General features: G+C 44.4%; 1 protein-coding gene across 2 annotated transcripts in view; it reads right to left on the reverse strand.

Moving 5' to 3' along the window:
- Positions 1 to 2,192: 2,192 nt before the first annotated feature.
- The window catches only part of MTMR12 (myotubularin related protein 12), a 78,799-nt gene continuing 58,654 nt past the window's right edge, over positions 2,193 to 22,337 (reverse strand). The window contains exons 9-17 of one of the 2 annotated variants that reach the window (XM_087443168.1): positions 21,095 to 21,201; positions 20,313 to 20,437; positions 16,764 to 16,842; positions 14,602 to 14,672; positions 12,172 to 12,344; positions 9,507 to 9,674; positions 8,384 to 8,545; positions 7,233 to 7,331; positions 2,193 to 5,137 (exon numbers count right to left, since the gene is read on the reverse strand). In XM_087443168.1, the coding sequence (XP_087299294.1) occupies positions 4,568 to 5,137; positions 7,233 to 7,331; positions 8,384 to 8,545; positions 9,507 to 9,674; positions 12,172 to 12,344; positions 14,602 to 14,672; positions 16,764 to 16,842; positions 20,313 to 20,437; positions 21,095 to 21,201 (1,554 nt within the window). In that variant the 3' untranslated portion in view covers positions 2,193 to 4,567. The remainder of the gene's footprint in view (positions 5,138 to 7,232; positions 7,332 to 8,383; positions 8,546 to 9,506; positions 9,675 to 12,171; positions 12,345 to 14,601; positions 14,673 to 16,763; positions 16,843 to 20,312; positions 20,438 to 21,094; positions 21,202 to 22,337) is intronic. The other variant, XM_004422702.3, reaches the window with a different exon arrangement.

The raw sequence follows: 22,337 nt of genomic DNA on the forward strand, positions 1-22,337 counted from the left end.
GATTCCAGAGGGGAAGAAGACAATTCATATGAAGAGGGAAATGTAAATGTTTGTCAGACAATTCTTTACAGAGCCTCCTATTGAGAATGTGGCTGGAGAGACAGAAATCACAGTAATCAAGAGTATGTAGACTGGGACCGGCCCCATGGCTTAGCGGTTGAGTGCGCGTGCTCCACTGCTGGCGGCCCAGGTTCAGATCCCAGGCATGCACTGACACACCTCTTGTCCGGCCATGTTGAGGCCATGTCCCACATACAGCAACTAGAAGGATGTGCAACTATGATGTACAACTATCTACTGGGGCTTTGGGGAGAAAAGGGGAAAAAAAAAAAAGAGGAGGATTGGCAATAGATGTTAGCTCAGGGCCGGTCTCCCTCAGCAAAAAGAAGATTGGTGTGGATGTTAGCTCAGGGCTGATCTTCCTCACAAAAAAAAAAAAAAAAAAGAGTATGTAGATTGAGGTCCTCTCCTTCCATACTGATGAGAATTTCCACAGATAAGGCCATCCCCCCTCTTCCCGATACAGAGAGGGAGATATCTTTACAAATGGAGATTTCCCTTATAAATGTAAATGTTTGGTAAACAGAACTTTGTTAAGAATGGGCTTAGTGAGGACCCTGCCAGTCTGTCCATACCCAGAGTTAAATTCCTTTAGGCAGTTAATGGGGGAGGCCAAATGTACCCCAGAGAAAATAATCAAGGTAAAGAGACATATTTCAGGGTGGCCAATTTTGATCTCCCACAGCGGTATATTTTGTGTGTGCATGCGTGTGTGTGTGTGGGCGTAGGGGAGGCTGTTGGAAAGGTATATGTGGAAGGTCACTATAGACCCTGTCCCTGCAGTGGGGTGGGGGAGGGGGGCCTGGGTGCTCAGCTCCAATCTGTCCTGCCCCAGGGGACATAAATGCCCTAGAGCCCCAGGGGGCACAAGCATAGCTGAGACTCTTCTCCTGTTGAGCAACTCTGACCACAATCAGGAAGGGCCCTGAAAACAGGCTGTAATCCAGGCTCCTGCTGCCCCCCACTCCCCTTCCAGAACAGTAGGCGACACAAAGGCACGGGCACCTCCTGCCTCCACCATCCTGTTTCATATTAGATGGAAATGCCCCACTCTTTACTCCTGACCCTCACCTGGAAACCGAGGAACAAGCAGAATCAGAAAAGAGACAGGGGCCGGCCCGGTGGCACAAGCGGTTAAGTGTGTGCAGTTTGGATCCTGGGCACACACTGACGCACCGCTTGGCAAGCCATGCTGTGGTGGCATCCCATATGAAGTGGAGGAAGATGGGCATGGATGTTAGCCCAGGGCCAGTCTTCCTCAGCAAAAAAAGAGGAGGATTGGCAGATGTTAGCTCAGGGCTGATCGCCTCACAAAAAAAAAAAAAAAAAAAAGACAGCCGAGTCCACCAAAAAGGTCGAGTTGTTAAATGCAGAAAACAGGACCAGAATCTGCTCATCTACAGGGTCATGACGACTACTGCGGAACTTACTACCAACATCCACGAGCTGAAACTTGCAAGAAGGTGGCAGCACGAGGACTTATGAAGTTCCTGGGATGCCTCAGAGCTGGCTTTGTGACATCCGGAGGGGGCAGAGAGAGGAGGGGGATGCCTTCTCTTGTCCTGACGGAAAGAAGAGGGCTGCCAGAAGGAAACGGCAAAGAAATGGAACTTCCCCCAACAAACACGAGCGACAGGTCTCAATCTAGTGTTAAACAAAACGAACTAGAAAAAATCCTCCTCTCACATCCCATTTCGCTCAGTGCCAGCTCACTTATCGTCTCTGGAAGGAAAAAGTGAGGGTTTCTCTTTCATGCTTTAACTGAACTCAGATCTCTTCCAGCGACAAAACAGAATTCTCATTTTATGTATCCCAATGAAAGCAAAGAGGCAGTAATATTTAATTTCATGGATTTAAAAAACCCTTTTCTTTTAGTCACCGTATTTTATTTTTCTTCACAGCATTTTATCACCACGTGAAATTTTAAACATTTGGTTATTGGTTTCCCAACACCAACCACACACACATACACACACACATACACACACGAATGCAAGCTCCAAGAGAGCAGAGCTTCCACCTGCTCACATCTCCTAGGACACTGCCTGGCACCCAGGACATGCTTAAAAACATTTCCTGAATGAAAGAAAGTAATTACTCCATGTGCTTTATCAACCACACCGAATACAGCATTGCTTGTAAATTGTGCTTTAATATCTGCAATCAGATACGATGCAGTGAGATACAAGTATAAACTTTCATTGTACATCCAGAAAATAAAAAGCACATTTATACAGACTTAGCCCAAAAGCTTATTCCCTTAAAAAAAAAAGTTTTGAATGTAATTAAAGGTAATTTATCTTCAGTGTAAAAACTTGGAGGTATAAACAAACTCAAGATATTATATACAGTAAATTAATGTACATTTCCAAACTCGCACAGTGCAGCATTTTAAACAAAGGGGTCACTTCAGCTTTTCCTGTTAAGCATAATCCACATCTCAATCTTGAATAAAAATGTCACAATATATAAACCCACAGAGAATGCTGTACACAAATACAAGTTTATAGAAATCTGATTTCAAATATAAATACATAAATTGTCATGACCTTACATGTTACAACAGCTTACTTATTTTTCTATTGTAATTAAAAAAAAATCGTATAAAAATATTTCAATGCACATTCAACTGCTATGACAAGGGCCATGACCTTGTGCCTTGAAACCATACTTTGTGGAGTATAAAGCATCACACCAGGCATTTTTGGAATGAAAACTACTAAGATCCTATGACTGAAGAGGCTACTGTATAAATATTCACGTTATAATATGGTAACAAAAATATGGTTAGCTCCATAGTGTATTTGGGAGGGAATGGGGCAGAGAAGTGAGTGGAGGTTAGTGCCAGTTTAAGAAGGCCCACAGAATGTACGTGAAGGTAGCTAATGAACTAGTGTACTCTAAAACTCCCTATTGCAAGCCTAACACTGACCTCATAGTGAGACTCTTAAGGCAATCAAGACGGGACGTGTGTTGGCCCCCAGTGCACGAATCCTGCCCTCCCCGCAACCTCTGTCATCTTAACACACCAACCTGGTTCACACGCCAACACGGAGTGGGGAAAAGAGCAAAGCAGTTTCTTGTGTGTACAAAAGACGGTTCAGTGCAAACTGAGAAACTCTTCTTTGTTAGCAGTTTCAAAATTTCTTCTTGCCCTCGAGCAACTGAAAGTTTTTCTAAACATGTAACATTCAAATTGGGATCTATAACAGAGAGCAAATGTAGATATAAAAGGTAAACATTCCATATGAAACATTCTAATGTGAGACTTTTTTCCCCCTTCCTTTTGTGGGATTTAACAGGGTTCCATTGAGAATGAAAAAACTAGTCCTTACAAAGTGTACTTTCCTGCATTTAAAAATATATATCATTTAGACAGCAGATCCAAGAAGGTTCCCAGGCATAGTCAAGTTTCTTCTATGGCTTTTTAAATCGCTGAGGTACTCTGTGATGACCATCACTTCTGATATTGATACTTAACTGCTTCCCTAGGAAAGCCAAGTTCAAAAGTGACCCTACTCATCAGTCTGGAAGGTAACAGAATTCGGAAAAACTGTCTGAGGGGCTGCTGCAGAGGACCACAGTCACAAATGCTCCGAGGCCTCGGCACGCTATTAGAAAAAAGCAAAGCAATTACTTTCAAACACTGAGAGCCTCCATAAGAACGGATTCTCCTCTGGGCAAACCAAAGAGAGTCCCTCAGTTTAACCAACAGGTTTAGCAGCAAGATCCTGGGCCTATGTGCACTAAGGCGGGGAGCATGGAGGGATGGCGGCAAGTGGTACAGAACAGGCAGAGAGAGACCTGGAGCTGTCAGCACACGCAAAAGGGCGGTGTGGTTGGCAGCCCACCACCCCCACACAAAGTGACACAGTCTATGCAGGAGGGAGGATGGTCTGAAACGGCAGGATGGGTGACAAGGGTGGAATTTCCCCAGCTTTTTATAGGCAAGAGGACACAGAAAGGAAAAATGCTATGCGTTGTTTAAATGAATGCCATATGTCTTAACACCTCTATCTGAATCTTTCAATTCACCATACACATATCACATAAAGTGGAACTTGCTCCAAACTGAGATGGGTTAGAAAGACACTATTCCAAATGACTGGATAAATGATCGTGGCACAGAAAAGATGTGAAGAAAGTATTGAGCCCAAGAAGATCTTACCAAAGCCCTTTCTAGTAGTAAACCGGCCACTGCAGGTTCAGTATAATACGTACGCATCAGACAACGGCCACAATTAGATTATGGGTCAAGTAGTAATTACTTTCAATTAATAATACTAAAGATATGGTTTTAATTGCATAGTCTTTCAGGACCATGAACAAAAAAAACGAGAACCAGCTCTTGTCCTGAAGGCCCAGGTTTCCTCCTCCGGGACAGTGGACGAAGGCCCCTCCCTCCCAGCAGTGAGCTTCAGCGGAACACACCAATCCAGAGATCAAACGGGGTTGACTCCCGTCCCAATCTTCAGCATTCCTCTCTCACAATCACTGAACAGACGAGTCACACGTCCCCCAGATCCACAGACTCATCTTCGCGTTTGGCCAAATCTTCTTCGTCTCCCAAAGCTTTCCAGCCGCTCGTGGGCAAGACCGGCTTGGAGGAATGTCGCTGCAGCAAAGCGAAAGGAAACAGAGAGGACAGGCGGGCAGAGGTCCGCAGCAAGGAGGGGGCCTCCGCCTGGGGGGCCTCCTGGCTGTGATGTCGCTTGTCGATTTTCTCTTGTAAACTCTGTACTTCCTCCATCATTTCCAAGAGTTTGCTCACGGTGGCCACTCTGCCACCTCCCAAGATTTGGGCTTCTGGAATCCAACGCAAGTAGCGCTGGGCCCAGACTTTGATTTCCGGCCCCTCGATATGAGGCAACAACAGACCGTGGTAGTCAGTGGGCTTGCTATGCCAGCTGTCATAGAACTCTCGAAAGTTGTCTTGCAGCTCATCAGAAGAATTAATTAGTTTACTAATTCTCTTGCCCAGAAGGTTTTTAATTAAGTGATCTGTTTCTTCCCTGAAAAATCCTCTTTTGGGAGATGATTTAGATTGGGTAAGTGGCAAAGAAAGTTGTCGCTGATGCTTTGAGAGAAAACACAAATAAAAATCTCTGGTTAGCCTGAGAGCACAATTACAGTTGTTCCCATCCAGAAAGGGCATAATCCTGCTTTAACAAGAGTCATGCGGGCATCAGAACTGCCGTGTAAAGGCAAATTCATTAAAACGCAGAGAGGAAGGGGGGTTCTTGTTCATTCCATGATGCAAATGTTAGATGCACACTGTATTAATAAACAAATGGGTGAAACCAGGTGCATACGGAGCTGTGCAGAAAGGCAAGTTGTGACACAGAGAGGGAGGCTTTCGACCCCCTTCTCCCCTGTCACAGGGGCACCAAAGGGCACTAAGCACTTTTGAAGAACAAGCTTAACTTAGGTCGATGATTTAGGGGAGTCTAATGTGTGGCCTATTCATTTTTAAAGGGAGAAAAATGTTTCTTCTTTGAGAGCTTTAGAGTCTTAGCTTCTATACTACTCTGAACACCTGTGAGGAAGCAGGGTTGACTTCCTGAAGATCCTACCCCTCTAATGAAATAACTTTGTAGGTTATTGGGCAGCCGAAGGGAGTTTTAAGTCTAAGTCATAAAGATTCTTTTGGACAAACAGACAGGTGGGAGCAAAAGGAATGTGAGGAACTGGCTAAGCTGACTGGATGTTCTTGTCTGACAAGCTGCAGGGAGCAGAAAAATGTGAGAGCATTTACGTTTCTTTCCTCCTCGGTAATTCTACTTGCAGCCAAAGCTAGGTGTTACATATTGGGGTGCACTGTGAGAGGGTTGTGAAGATGGGTACAGTGGTCAGAAGGTTACGAAGGATCCCCAGGGCCCAAAGGAGAAGGTAAAAAATGTGAGGAGAAGCTGTTTCTCCTAACTCTTTTGCTCCTGAGGTGTCCATTCAAAATAAGAATAGATAAAAATTTTATTTTCAGGCTAGTCTTATAACTCTCTAACATATTTCTGCCAGTGGTTCTTTCTTATAAAAAAAAAAGATTCTTTATTGTAAAGGAAATACTTCCTTATAATGGAATATGGAATAACAATAACAATATAAAGAAGAAAGCAAAACCATCCACAATACCACAATTTAGAGATGACTGGGATTTTTGACTTTCCATCCGGGGACGGGAAAGCCGAAGGCCAGGAGTCGGAGGCCTCTCTTCTCCCTGGTGATCCAGGTGAGTTGGGCGGGGCAGGGGCCAGGGAACACAGGTGGAACCTAACAGTCACCGAGCGTTTCCTGCCTGCCAGGTTCTGTGCTCAGTGCTCTCCATGCATCAACCTACCCAATTCTCAAAGTCACTATTATTGCCCCATTTTACAAAGGAGGAAACTAAGGCACAGAGGTTAAGAAATCTGGCAAAGACACAAGCTACCAAGGGCCAGAGGTGGTCTCACACACAGACAGTCTGGCTCCAGAGCCCTGGCTCCTAAGAGAACTCGATTGACTTGGAAGGCCCTTCTCTCAGTCTCCTAAGTGAAGGGAGCATTCAAGACGGGCCAGATGGGAGCAGCACCAGGTGCCCGGAGCCTGGTCAAGGCCTGGGGCTAAGGTTAAGACCACATATCTGATGAGACGAGACTGGGCGCGTTCAGCGTAGTATGGCCATAGATGAGACTACCTGCCTGAGCAGACCCCATGGCCTTGCGTGGTAATTCAGAATGGTACTTTATGCTGGTCAGCCACAGCTTCTTCAGTCTCTACAGACCTTCTCCAAGGCCGTCTGTCCACTCAACACGGGGGCTCAAGCCTGACATCAGGTCTTCTAACCCAAAGGCTTCACAATTCCTCATTGCCCCAGCCCAACTCTGCTTTCACTAATACAATCTGAGATTCTCCAACCCTTCGGCTCAAATCTCTCCCACTCATCAGCTCTTGGAATCCAGTCAATCTGCTCCTACCTATGGGGAGACGAGACACTTAGAAAAACAGGTCTGGGCAGAGAAATGAAATCTAGTCTTACACGGTGGAGCCTTAGTTTCCTCCTGTGTAAAATAAGGGGTTAGCCCTCGCTGTCTGTGAGGTCCTTTGCCTCTCTGGCCTGGGGCAGTTCTGCGATCCTGACAAGGCGAGATGTGTGCATGCAGCCACCAGGGGGCAGAGCACACTGAAGAAAAACTGACCTCTGGCCAAGCTGTTCCGGATCTCAGGGCAGTTGTGGTCCAGCCGGCAGGAAAGAGGTTGAACCAGGAGGGGAAACATCCACCCTGGGCTTGAGGACCCTTGAAAGGGCAAAGCGGCAGTTCTAAGTTGTTCAGCAGCTGGCATCTTCTGCAAGTGCTGGCTTTGGCTTGCCTGGGTCCCCAAGCCTCTTTAGTATGGAGCCCCCTCCCATGCCAGAACTGGCCAGGCTCCCTGGAACCCCTCAAGGGCAGGCGGGATCAGAAGCACAGTGTGGAGAAGGCAGTGACATGCACTGACCCGGGAATTACCACCAATGCTCTCAGCTTTGTGGGGTCTGTGGGGGAGAAATTCCACGCCAGGAGGACAGAGCCAGGAACGCCAGGTAAATCATGTATTGTTTAGGGAACCTGGGGGCTTTAATAACTAGTAAAATCAGGAACAAATATCTGAAGGGAAACCCAAATAATTCAACGTTCGTGGTTTATAGCACGAATCAGCCAACTGCAGCCTGCGGGCCAAATCTGGCCTGGTGGGGAGTTGTGCCCGAGACTGTGTGGGCCTTGACGGAAAAAGTTACAGGTCCATCTCATGAAGAAAGGCCTTGCTGGGGCTGGCCCCCTGGCATAGTGGTTAAGTGCGCACGCTCCGCTGCTGGCGGCCTGGGTTCGGATCCTGGGCGCGCACCAACACACCGCTCGTCAGGCCATGCTGTGGCAGCGTCCCACGTAAAGTGGAGGAAGATGGTCACGGATGTTAGCTCAGGGCCAGTCTTCCTCACAAAAAAATAAAATAAAATAAAATGCAAAAAAAAGCATTAAAAAAATAAAAAAGGTCTTGCTATTGAAGACATGAACTGGTACAGATGGAGCAAAGCCCATAGGATGTTCCTTTCACTCTACTAACCACAGACCCAGGTGGGGGGAAGACGCACGACTCCACGCAGCACCCCAGTGACATGCAGCAAAGGGCCATGTCTCATCAGGGCAAAGGCTGATTTGCTGAAAGCAAAGGATTCTCATGGGCCCTGACAATCTGCCCATCACAAATCTCGACTCTGCAGACTGTTTCCATAATCCATGTGTAACTCGCATCCTTACATACATGGGGATCTCTGGGCAGAGGAAGGGGGTTAGACATGTGCACATCTTACTTTGAAACGCATTCCTTTCCGCTGGCCTTTCTCCAGTTTTGGCTTTTCCACATAAAGGGGGTTTTTGAGCAATGTCTGGGCTTTCGGTTCAAACTGTACAGACCAGTCCCACACGGTGAGCAGATTCAAAGGCTTGCTTTGTGTATCCTGGCTTTCCGTACCCTGCCAAAACAAGCACAGGTCACGACGGCTTCCAGGGGGGTCTGAGGAAAGCAAACACAGAATGCTGAGAGACAGGCACCAGGAAGGGCACTCCCGTGCTGCCCCGAGACAAAACGTTCACAGGCACTTCATTTTAAAGGTTGCAGCTGTCAGTGGTTGTTCCCTGAAGGCTTTAGGTGGGGAAGGAGGGAGGGAAGAAGGTCGTGTCATTTTCCAGCAGGCCATATAGCAGCCACTGTGCCGGGCACTTTCAGAACAACCTTGTGAGGTCACTGTTATTTTTCCAATTTAATATTTCAGGAAACTGAGGCTCAGAAAATGGAAGTGATTTGCCTGCGGTCACGAAGCTGGTGAGTGGCAGGGCTGGGATCCGAAACTGGGGCTGTGTGACTGGAAGCCCAGGTTCTGCCTTTCCCACTTCACTGTGGGATTGGGGAAGTCCCTCCTGGAGGGCCAGTTCAGGCAAACCCTGAGGCCCAACGAAGGCTGCTCAGAGCACCTAGATCAGTTAGACAAGTAACCGCTGGGAGCACGGCCTCAAGAGAGGCTCAACGGGCTTGAGATGGAAAGTACAAATCTAGCTTCCCTGCTCTGCCTTGTCTCCAATCTCCTCCGAGTAACTCCAGGCAACATGCACATGGAAGAGAAGGTTGACTGTCTTTACAAAGGAGAGTTTTTAATTTTGCTTAATTCCCCAGCTCCAATACTTGCTCCCAGCTCCAATATTTACTGTACGACTTGAGGCGAGTTACTTAACCCTCTCTGTGCCTCAGCTCCTCAGGGATAATAACACAGACTCCACAGGGTACCATGAGGATTAAATATCAATACCCAAAGAACACTCAGAATAGGGTCTAGTATATTGTCAATGTTAAATAAATATTTTTTTCATTAATCTTATTGCATCCTACTTGTGAGACAGGGCTTCTTCAATACATAGGTTCCTAAGAGGGGCTCTTACCAGGTTAGTATCTTTTTGATGAGGCGAATTGAAGAAGAAGGTGCTAAAAATAGGTATGTACAGGCTATCTGACAAAACAGTCAGGTAGGTCTCCGTGAATTCAAATGCTAGGGGGTGCTGGTGCACCAGCTGCCAGACACAGTCTAAGAAAAGCAGGAACACAGGAACCTACGTGAAAACAAGATACGTGTTACTGAGCAGCACCAAGAGTCCAATGTCAGCTGTCCCAAGTTAAGGGACAGCCATCTCAACGGTCGTGGAATAAACACTCTGAGCATGATATTCTCTGGGAAACACAGTAGACTCCATCCCATCCCATCCCATTCTGATAAATATGCTCAGGAGCAACCACATGCTAATAGATTAATATCAGTACTTGGCAGTACCTACCTGTGTGAATTTCCAAGATGTAATATGTAAAATTTCATTATCAATCAGCATTGAAAGATGAGCACGTGCAACTGATTTTGATGATAGGGAACACTAACTCTGAACCCCAATTAAGTGAAATGTTATCTACCCCCAAAGAATTCCATTCTTCTCATTAGTAGCACTGTATTACAAAAAAACTGTACTCAATTATTTTGAATTTTGTCAATAAAAAATTGTAGATGAAAAAACCTCCATTCCCCTGCCTGCCAACACACTAACTTAAGTCAGGGGTTGGTCCCGGGGACTGAGCAAAAACGAGAGGCCTCCCTTCTCCATCTGCTACAATAAAGGCCCAGAAGAGAGAAGACAGGAGAGAAGGCAGAAGCAGTAAAAAATGAGTTTCCAACATTTTTTCACAAATTTCTTTTAACTGATAGCCTCCTGTATTAGCTACCTAGAGGCAAGCCCTCTATTAGTGGAGAGAGTAGTTTTGTAGGGTGCTCGGCCATTTACAAAGTGCTTATCCTTCCTGAGTCACCAGTGACCCTGTCAGGTGGACACGACAAGTGATGCAGTCTTTCCCTTACGGAGGCTGCCCAAGGCCACACACAGCTCACAGAGACACGAGCTGAGAGTCCAGCTCTTGTACTGAAGTCCAGTGCTGTGTCAATTATGTGACAAATTAGTCCACCAATTTTCCTTCAAAACTCTAATATGTCAACGTTGAGGTGCTAAGAAACGTTTATGTAGCAACTTTATTTCACACCTCATTTTATGCTCAATACCATTAAATAGAGTAGGAAAGATCTGTACAATATGCTCACTGTGCAGTCAGGGAAACGGGCTCAGAAAGCATGGGTGCCTCCTCCAAGGGCTGGGTGAAGAGCAGAGCAGGTCTGCTCTTAGCCTCTTTCTCCATTGACGTGGTGCCTGTCAGGCCTCATTTTCTCAAGATACACAAAAGCACACTCTTCCCCACACAGTATCAGCTCTCTGCTCAACATGTTACTTAAGTCCTATCAACCTTTCAAATCAGTTTCTCAGAAAGGCAAGGCCCATTCCAAGACTGAAAGATGGTGATTTCCATTCAGCTTGATGAGACACAGATGAGTACAGAGCAGGCCTGAAAGAAACCTCCAGGCCTAGCAGGAGGGGCCTGGGTCTTCCAGGAACACACCAAGCCCTCATAGGCAAGAGCCACGGCTATCCCCACAGCATGCTTTGTCAAGCTGCACTGCACCGCAGACAGACATGCTTATTATCTGGAGTAAGAAAAACCACCAGTTACGCTGCTAGCATACGGTAGCTTTGCAGGTGATTCAATTAAAGAAAGTTCACCTGTTTTCATTTTTCCTTCCACAATCATTAACAATGCAGCCAAAGGAGTTTGTACAGCTGTGGCTGAGACAAGTCCACCACAATGTGGGGGCTCATTTTCACTAACCAAACTATAACACTAACTCTCTCCCTCTCCTGTGACTGAATTCAGGGTCCAGGCCTGGAGCAGTTCACACAGCCAGAAGGCAGAGAAGGCTGTGCGCACAGCTCACACGCACGCTGCTAAGGCCCTGGTAACGGACAGCATTAACGTACCTCTGTGCTTTATTTTGAAAAAGTTTCTGTGCAAGGAAAATTTATGTTATTATTCTGTAGGAAACTTACACACTGAATATTCATTTTTTTGCAAAGACTAACTTAGCAGAAATTGTAGGAGTCTCTGAGTTAATTTTTTTTAAATCTAAAAATTTTTTTCTTGGGGAAGATTGGCCCCGTGCTAACACCTGTTGCCAATCTTCCACTTTTTACCCCAAAGCCCCAGTGTATAGTTGTGTAACATACTTGTAGTGTTGTGGCTCTTCTATATGGGACACTGCCTGAGCATGGCTTGACGAGCGATGAGTAGGTCCGCGCCCGGGATCCGAACTGTGTGAACCCCGGGCCGCCAAAGCAGAACGCATGAACTTAACCGCTGCACCACCTGGCTAGCCCCTCACTGAGTTAATTTTTAAAGTTTTAAAAATCAATATTACTCCCACCATGAAATATACATGCACCCTTTGTGTACACAATTTAGAAGACAGAACACACTTGTTAACATCTCTTTCCTCTGGGAAGGATTTCAATACAGTTTAAAGCATTGAAAGTCATCAAACGTGAACTGAACACAGCCTTCCTAACAAGTTCATAGAGCATGCACTTTGCAAGCAATAACCCCACATCTAAAGACAAGTATTAAATAAGAGATTGGGCTCTTCTCCCCATGACTGAACCCGTCTGTGAGGGGGACACTCACCTCCTCCTTGTCACTCTGACGGAGATGGTTGCAGCGATCCAGGAAACAGTGCCCGCCCATGATCCACTCCTTTTGGATGAGGCTCTGGAAACCAACCCTGGTTCTACAGTGGGGGTCCATCATCACTTGCACCAGAGAGGAAATGAGGCAGCAGAGGTCGGAAGCGTTCTCCTCTAGGAGGGGCCCCAGCAGTGCAAAGAGGAAGGAGGGTATGAAGTGTTAGAAAGCTGCAAAGACCACTTGCACTTGCACAGTTAACAGTGGGTTCCCAACACCAAGGTCTGCCTGCTATTGACAGGCAAGCTCTAATTCCCTAAAGGCCAGGCCAACAGGAAAAAAAGGTAATGTTTTCAGAGTGAGAGACAAACTGCTTCTAGCCTGCCCAGTACAGGTTCCAGCACACACTGGCACTAAATATGGACTTGCTTACTGAATGAATAAATGCAGCACGGCAAAGCCACGTCAGCTTGTGGGCACCCAGATGTGCCACATAATGAGGGTGGATCATACACATAATGGTGACCTGCCAGGCTCCACAGACCAAGTTCAAGACCCCTCCAGCTAGTGTGTCAGTCTCCATCACTGAACTCACTGTTCCAAGGCCCAGCCGCTGCTCAGCCTCACCTCAGACCTCCTATCCTCCACTCCCGATCCCTCCACTACCTCTGCTTTGGAGGAAGTTTACTATTTCTGGACTGCATCAAAATGCTCTTATTCTCAGCTCCACGGCTCTTCCCGATCCTGTGTGAGAGCAACGAGGTGCCTGCTTCTCCTTGCCTAGCCTAGAGGAGAAACGCTCTGTGGTCTGCTTTCACGTGCCCAGCCCTGGAACACACTGTACAAAACCCACACGACGAAAACGCCATTCACATACTTGTTTAACACTCATGACTGGGAGCAAATAAAAACATATGTCTACATCCATGCATTTGTATCAGAGTTTTAAGATCCCAAAAGTCAGGGTCTCCATCCCTGGGGTTTCCTCTTCACAGAAAGAAGTACAACTCAAGCTGCTATTTTAAAATGTCCACGAGGATGATGGTGCTGGCATCAGTGGAGTTCGAGAAACTTGAGGAGGAATTCTAAGCAGGGACATGTTCACACTGTTCAAACTCTCATTCTGACCCTGCGATCATGAAGCGTCCCGGGGCCAGGCTTAGCTTGTGCTTCTTTTTCTCCTCCAGGAAACAAGCCTCAACTATGGGAATGCATGGGTTTAACAGAAACTGATTTTTATTTCTGTCTTTCCAGTGCTATTAGTTTTCGAAACAAGTTTCATTTTTAAGGGAATCTTCCTTCCTGCCCCTGAAGGGTGTTAATAGTACACCTGTGGGTAATAGGAAGTGGGGCTAGAAAATAAGATTTCAGGTGAGAAACAACGCAGCAGTCCATCTAGGAGCAGGTGACATCTCAGCCACAGTAGCCAAAGACTCAGATTTTGTTTCATGCAACTCTGTGATTAGCGCAGTCTGGCTCTGGGTATCTCCAGCTCTCAGACCCCCAACCTTTATCTCTCCTCCTTATCACCAGTTACTCAGTTCTCTGTTCTGGCATTGCTGATTAGGTTTTTTTCAATAACGTGCTCAGGCCAACTGTCCCATTAGGTTGTAAACTTCTGGAAGTCTCCAGTGTAGAGGGCTGTACACGGTAGCTACTCAATGGATGTATTAAAATCTAAGCCAGGGTCAGGTGGTGTAGAAGCCACAGCCAGGCACCTTTTCCAGTCTGCCCACAGAAGCTAAACCCCAGCAGTCACGGAGCGCGTCAGAGAAATGGTAGAAGCTTGAGGGTACGAAAGCATGAGACAATCGATTTAATCTGAAGCATAGGGCTATAATAAACTTGAAATATTCTAAACAGCAGATATACTATTTTAGCTCAGATCTAACCAATTCCAGTGACAATCTTTGTTGCATGTGGTTATACTTGCTTTTACACATTCTGAATGTTTATGTCCTGTCCCCACACAGAGCAAGTCAAGCCCACTGAGGAAAAGGAAATCACAGACCACAAAGTTTCTATGGCAATAGCACAAGGTTGTCAAACACAAAGATATAAAAACAACAAACCATCCATGACTCTCTTTATATAAAAAGAATTATACAAAGATTTTAACTTTAACCAAGTTGAGTTAATATAAAACAAAATTCAAAACATGAGGAAATGTGAGCTTTGGTAAAGATACCAAACAATTCCTTCTTGGGCTGTGAATGGGTCTGCCAAGTTCCAAGTGAAAGATTTTATTTTTAAACCGTGACATTGAAATCCAAGGCAAAGGATTCCAAGGTCAGGGTAGAGAAGAATGGGAAAGATTCCTAGACTAGCTCATGCCTTCACAAGGCAATTCCAGTTATATAAGACTGTATCTACAGAAACTGAATCTCAAGTGAAGGAAAATGGAAACCACCCTCTGTACTTGAAATATATTACCTAAAAGAAGAACGTTCACGTTTTGTGCTTCTAGACATTCTGTAATCTCTATTGCTTTTTTCAGGCAACGTCTAAATAGGAAGGAGACAAGAAAAGGGGCATTAGTTCTTGAGTGTGGTATTAAACAATAAGAAATTTAGAGATAGTCTGACTTGATTGTCAGTTTTCTATCTTTTATTTTTCTATTTTATCTTAATTTGAGGAAGACTGGCCCTGAGCTAATATCTGTTGCCATACTTCCTCCTTTTTTTTACCCAAAGCCCCAGTAGATAGTTGTATGTCATAGTTGTACATCTGTCTAGTTGCTCTATGTGGGACGCCGCCTGAGCATGGCTTGATGAGCAGTGCACAGGTGCACACCCAGGATCCGAACCGGCGAACCTCAGGCCGCTGAAGTGGAGCACACAAACTTAACTGCTATGCCACTGAGCTGGCCCCTATCTTTTATTTTTTCATGCTAAAATCCTCCAGAAAAGAAATAAATTCCATTTACGTTATTCAGATACTGCAAGAACTCACCTGCCTATTAGAAACTTAAAATTTTCAGAAAGGAATCCCAAAATTGATGTAAAAATGCTCCTAAGTGATTTCTAAACTAGAAATTCTTAGTGAGAACTCATGCTTGAGTCTGCTGGTGAGTCCTAGTAAGACCCATAAACGCTCACATCTGGATACTGTGCTGCATGTCCATATTGTTGAATTCAAGGTCTCCTGCCAAATGTGTCCGTGCGGCTGCAAAGGTCCAATATACCCAGAAATCCTTTTTGTCTCTCTCTTGATACCATATTCCCTTTGAGAATGTTGCCACTGTTTGCAGCTTTGATTTACTTATTTATTTATTTATTTTCCCCCAAAGCCCCAGGAGATAGTTGTATGTCATAGCTGCACATTTTTCTAGTTGCTGTATGTGGGACGCGGCCTCAGCATGGCCGGAGAAGCAGTGCGTCAGTGTGCGCCCGGGATCCGAACCCGGGCCGCCAGCAGCAGAGCGCACGCGCTTAACCGCCAAGCCACAGGGCCGGCCCTGCAGCTTTGACTTTTCTTTATTTATACATAAGTACGGGCTTCACATATGCTGTTCACTGCCTGCAGTGGTGCCCCTTCATCTGGTTAGGGATGCTCAACCCTCTCTGCCCACCCCACATAAAGAAGGGTTCTTTTCTCTTATAACATGTATCACTGTTTGCAGTTATATATACAAATTATGGGACATGTAGCAGGCTCTTCAAAACATATTTGTTAATAAGGGTTTGGAGGGCTGGAGCTCCTTTCCACAAAACTCACTGGCAGAACTCAGAGAGAATGCCGTGCTGGGTAAAGGGAAGAATTCTTTTTCCTCAAGTGTTCCCTAGGGTGGGAGCTACTCCTCATCCCTGACCATTTCTGTTTTGTACCCTCCCTTTGTCCTCTCCTCTATTTAATAGCAACAGAGAGGAGCCATTCAAACTACGAAGTAGGAAAGGAATATAATTCTCCTCTCTGGGAATCTCAACCTAATTCCAAAACCAAAAATGACTGACTGACATTAATCATGATTTTAAAATTTTTTAAATAGGTGCATACATATAGGACATAGAATTCCTCTAAAAAGGTATTCAGTAAAAAGTTAGCACCCTTCCCCCTCCCCATCCCCAGCTTCCTTCCTGGAGGCCAGCACTGCAGCCTCAATCAGAATTTTGGGTTGCCACGTCTCCTTTTTTGTGGTCCTTCAATGCCTAGTCTACAGTCTAGAGAGTAGATCTCTCCGTGAGCAGACAGCATGTCTGTAAATTCTGATCAAATGTGCACAGATATAATAAATAACAAATGCAAAGGGCTGGCACACTCCACTTCGGCGGCCCGGGTTGGTTCCCGGGCGCGTACCTACACCACTCGTCATAGGCCATGCTGTGGAGGCGACCCACATACGAAATAGAGTAAGCCTGGCACAGATGTTAGCTTAGGGCTAATCTTCTGCAGCAAAATGAATGAATGAATGAATCAATCAATCAGTAAATAAATAACACATGCAAAATCCAGCTGAGCCCTGAATAGAACATGTGATCAAAGAATATTTAACTATGAAATATAAAACAGTTAAATCATTTGTTAATTTGCTTTACTACTTTGAATTAGAGAACTATAAAATTTATGAGCAAAACAAAAACAATGGCTTGAAATACCTGATTACGTCAAGCCAGCTGCTACTTTCCAACAGAGAAAACCATTTTATATCTGTGTCCCAAAATTCGGTACTATTATCTGAAAAAAGAAAGAAGAGTAAGAGGTCAGGTCACTGTTTGCTGATTCGTCGCCATAAAAAACCCGTGCTACCCAATCGTACTGTTCAGATGAGCAGTCCTAGACTGAAACTGTGAATCCAGGCACAAGTCTCCATTTTAAGTAAAGGACATTTCAAAACCTCAGCTGAAATGGTTTTTGAACTTTAAGCCCTCGGAAGAGCGTGGTAGCCAAAAAATAGACTTTTATCACGCAATTAAAAAGTGCCCTATGCAAGAAAAAGGAATAAAAGGAATCCAAATAGGTAACGAAGAAGTGAAACTCTCACTATTTGCAGATGACATGATTGTATATATAGAAAACCCTAAAGAATCTGTTGGAAAACTATTAGAAACAATCAACAACTACAGCAAAGTTGCAGGGTACAAAATCAATCTACAAAAATCAGTTGCATTTCTATATGCTAATAATGAACTAACAGAAAGAGAGCTCAAAAAGATAATACCATTTACAATTGCATCAAAAAGAATAAAATACCTAGGAATAAATCTTACCAAGGAGGTGAAGGACCTATACAATGAGAACTACAAGACATTATTGAAAGAAATCCATGATGACATAAAGAAATGGAAAGATATCCCATGCACGTGGATCGGAAGAATAAACATAGTTAAAATGTCTATATTACCTAAAGCAATCTACAGATTCAATGCAATCCCAATCAGAATCCCAATGACATTCTTCACAGAAATAGAAAAAAGAATACTAAAATTTACATGGGGCAACAAAAGACCCCAAATAGCTAAAGAAATCCTAAAGAAAAAGAACAAAGCAGGAGGCATCACAATCCCTGACTTCAAAACATACTACAAAGCAATAGTAATCAAAATAGCATGGTACTGGTACAAAAACAGACACAGAGATCAATGGAACAGAATTGAAAGCCCAGAAATAAAACCACACATATACGGACAGCTAATTTTCGACAAAGGTGCTAAGAACATGCAATGGAGAAAGGAAAGTCTCTTCAATAAATGGTGTTGGGAAAACTGGACAGCCACATGCAAAAGAATGAAAGTGGACCATGTGCTATCGCCATTCACAAAAATTAACTCAAAATGGATCAAAGACCTGAAGGTGAGACCTGAAACTTTAAAACTCATAGAAGAAAATATAGGCAACACACTATTTGACATTGGTTTTAAAGGAATCTTTTCAGATGACATGCCTACCCAGACTAGGGAAACTAAAGAAAAAATAAACAAGTGGGACTTTATCAGATTAAAGAGCTTTTATAAGACAAATGAAACCAGAATCAAGATGAACAGACAACCAACCAGCTGGGAGAGAATATCTGCAAAACATACATCTGACAAGGGGTTGATCTCCATAATATATAAAGAACTCACACAATTGAACAACAAAAAAACAAACAACCCGATCAAAAAATGGGCAGAGGAAATGAACAGACACTTCTCCAAGGAAGATAGACAGATGGCCAATAGGCACATGAAAAGATGCTCAACATCACTAATCATCAGGGAAATGCAAATCAAAACAACACTAAGATACCACCTCACGCCTGTTAGAATGGCTATAATCACCAAGACAAAAAACAACAAATGTTGGAGAGGATGTGGAGAAACAGGAACCCTCATACACAGCTGGTGGGAAAGCAAATTGGTGCAGCCTCTATGGAAAACGGTATGGAGATTCCTCAAAGAATTAAAAATAGAGATGCCCTATGATCCAGCCATCCCACTACTGGGAATCTATCCAACGCACCTGAAATCAACAATCCAAAGAGGCTTATGCACCCCTATGTTCATTGCAGCATTATTCACTATAGCCAAGAAGTGGAAGCAACCTAAGTGTCCCTCGACTGACGATTGGATTAAGAAAATGTGGTATATATATACAATGGAATACTACTCAGCCATAAAAAAAGACAAAATCGTCCCATTTGCAACAACATGGATGGGCCTGGAGCGTATTATGTTAAGTGAAATAAGCCAGAAAGAGAAAGACAAACACTGTATGATCTCACTCATATGTGGAATATAAACCAACACATGGACAGAGAAAACTGGACTGTGGTTACCAGGGGCAGTGGGGGTGGGAGGTGGGCACAAGGGGTGAAGGGAGTCATATATATGGTGATGGACAAACAAAAATGTACAACCCAAAATTTCACAATGTTAGAAACCATTAAAACATCAATTAAAAAAAAAAAAAAAAGTGCCCTATGATATGTATACAAAGCCATAGTCTACCCTGTAACTCAACAAGGAGAATAACATGCTTTAGGCAGAAATAGTTGACATCCAGGCTGCTGCTCCTAGAACTGGAAAATGCAATAGGACACATCCTGATGCCACAGAGGCCTAAGGGGGAGATCTGGCTTCCTCTGGAATCCTAAATACACAAATACATTTACCTTGCACACCACTACACAATCCCCCAACCCACCTTGCTACAAAGAGCCCTGCATTTTACAGAAGTCTAATACATTTTAAAGTTGCAAACTCAAATTAATGAAAAGGCAGATACACCTGCAAGTCCTGGATGATTAAAACAAAAGTGGAGAATCGCAGTCCTATATCAATTAGTATAATTTATGTACCTCTCCCTGCCAGGCCCCTGCTTTTTATAAATGTATTTTATAACACGCATCACAACGTGTTCTAGTTAAGAGGTATACACTTCTGTTATTGTTTACATTGTTAAAAAGTGTATGGGCCGGCCCTGCGGCTTAGCGGTTAAGTGCGCGCGCTCCGCTACTGGCAGCCTGGGTTCGGATCCGGGTGCGCACCGACGCTCCGATTCTCCGGCCATGCTGAGGCCGCGTCCCACATACAGCAACTAGAAGGCTGTGCAACTATGACATACAACTATCTACTGGGGCTTTGGGGGAAAAAGGGAGGAGGATTGGCAATAGATGTTAGCTCAGAGCCGGTCTTCCTCAGCAAAAAGAGGAGGATTAGCACGGATGTTAGCTCAGGGCTGATCTTCCTCACACAAAAAAATAAATAAATAAAAAGTGTATATACTCAATCAGAGAAACAAAAGTAAAATATTTTCATTTGGGGGAAAAAGTCCATTCAGCAAGCCACTAAGGAAAACAAACAGATCATTCACTTTATAAATCACTGCAGGAGAGCCAGTGACTATAGGTATTGCACGGCTCCACAACTTTTAAAGAGAGAAGCCCCAGTGCTCACCGTTGTGGGGAAAGGAGAGAAGAAAAGGGGTGGCTCCGTGTTCACTGCCATGAGAAGGGGCAGTGAGGCAAAAGCCTGGAGAAAAATGGAGGGAGAATGTGACAATGGCAGCCTTGGCTAGCAGCCTCCACTCCACGACATGACCCTCACGGCCACGAGCCTCTGTGAACCACCACAGGGAATCCAGGGAAAGGGCACCAACTTTCACCTGATCCACGTGGCATGACTTTCCCCTTTTGACAGCAAGTGTTTGCTTAGCATTCTTCTCACCTATCAGAAATAGCTGCTTAAATTTAGAGTATGCAGTCTGGATGTCCTGCAGGGATAGGAAGTTGCTTGACAGGTCTTCAGTTTTAACAATCTCATAGGGTGGCCTGTGGATGGTCTTGTAAATTCTAGGTATCAAAAAATAACAAGAGATTAGAAGAGGAGACATGAATTAGAAATAGCTTATTTTTCCTGAGCGCTTATGATGTGCCAAGGTCTGTGTGAAGAGCTCTGGAGGTATCCTCCTATTTAATCCTCACCAACAAGGTAACCACCACAGGACCACCACTCCCAGTCAACGGAGGTGGGAATGGAGGTGCGTGGAGCAGAACTTCCAAGCCCAAGATAATGAAACTTATAAACTGATCGAGCCACATTTGAACCAAGGCATTTTAACTCCAAAGTCCACTCCTTTTTCTTTTCTGTTTTTAATTCACCCACTTTGAGTTTTTCACTTTTTATTTTGAAAATTTCAGGCATGCAGAAAAGTAGAACAGTGATACACACCATGACCTAAATTTGACAACTGTTAACGCTACAGACCTCATGCCACTTCCCCCCAAATGCTTCAGCGTGCATCTCTAAAAACAATACAGTTGACATTCCTAATAATTACGTTACACTGACTCCTTTCAAAGTAATTAAAAATGACCACTCCAAGTTGTATTCCCAACACTAAGCTATCAGCAGGTAAAGAGAAATGGACATACTACTAAGAACTGCTCCTTGCTTCTCAGAAAACAAGAACTGACCTAAACAATAACAAAACGCAGAAGAGTACTGACCCATCCAAGAAGCTCTTTTGGATTTGTAAAACGCCGTCATCCTGTTCTTTGGGCAGTGCTGACATTTTCAAAAGGGCACATCCATTGTGGCAGGACCAACACCATATCTGCAGAAGAGAATAAAAGTTTCTAGACATAATATACACAATCCAACAGGGGACAGGTAAGCTTAGCATTTAAATTCATACAGGGAAACTTATAACTCCAATAAGAAACGGCTGGATATATTTAACTTTGTTAAGCAAGGAATAGTTACAATGAGAATGACCAAGTTAGTCTTTAAAAAAACAAACTAGGTCTACGTAGTCACACTCAGACTTGCTTATGGTCTAACACACACCTTTGACTTGGCTTTAGTGCTGGGAACCTAGATGGTGACAACATTATTATTATTAGGGTAATAGCTATCGCTGGAGTGCAGCTTATGATGTCAGGCAATTTACACGAATTAACTCAATTCTCACAGTCACACTCTGAGACAGGATGACAATTAACTTGAACAACAGCAAGAACCTGAGGCTTGGAGAGACTGAATAACTTCCCCACGTTGCACAGAAAGCTGCAGCAGCCCGACTAGTGGCTGTGCTCTACCTGGATGGAGCACAGAGGGAGCTCCCGTCACTAAAGAAAGTTCACACTAGAAAGAACGGGAAGCTGGCTATGCAACGTATATTGATACCAGACTTGCACACGCAAGGCACTGCACTAGGGTGTGAGAGGATGTAGAGAAGGCTAAGATACAGTGTCTACCTTCAAGGAGCTTCTACTCTCAAAAGGGAAGTAAGTTTAACAATATAATAGAAGGTAGAATGTGACAGATGACAGAATAGAATTTCAAGGAACAATAAGGGAGGGCATAGGAGGAAGAAATCGTATGAATGGCCGTAAGTGACAGGTTCAGGTGTTCAGGCATGCTTCTGGCTACAGTGGGAGTTTTCATTTGTTTGCTTGCTTTGTTTTGCAGGAACAAAAGGAGATGAGAACTGATCTTGGGGCAAAGTCATCTGCCAGTGGAGCTTAGAAGGAGAAAGGGAAAGGCTGGCTGGCGAAGGTGAGTACAGTTCTAGACTTTGTGTCCCATAAAGGCCTGGCTAAGGGCTCTAGTGGCTAAAGCCCAGCCCCTGCTCTACTGACCAAGCCATCACCCCGGCTTGAAGGTAAGTCTAGGAGAAGGACATGTCTTTAGGAATTCTGCTGCCCAGACGGGCACCTTTTTGCCCTTCATCTGCAATGTATAAATGAG

The sequence above is a fragment of the Ceratotherium simum genome, chromosome 18 (assembly GCF_057802395.1).
Source record: "Ceratotherium simum simum isolate JZ-2026a chromosome 18, ASM5780239v1, whole genome shotgun sequence".
In the NCBI taxonomy this organism is placed as follows: Eukaryota; Metazoa; Chordata; class Mammalia; order Perissodactyla; family Rhinocerotidae; genus Ceratotherium; species Ceratotherium simum.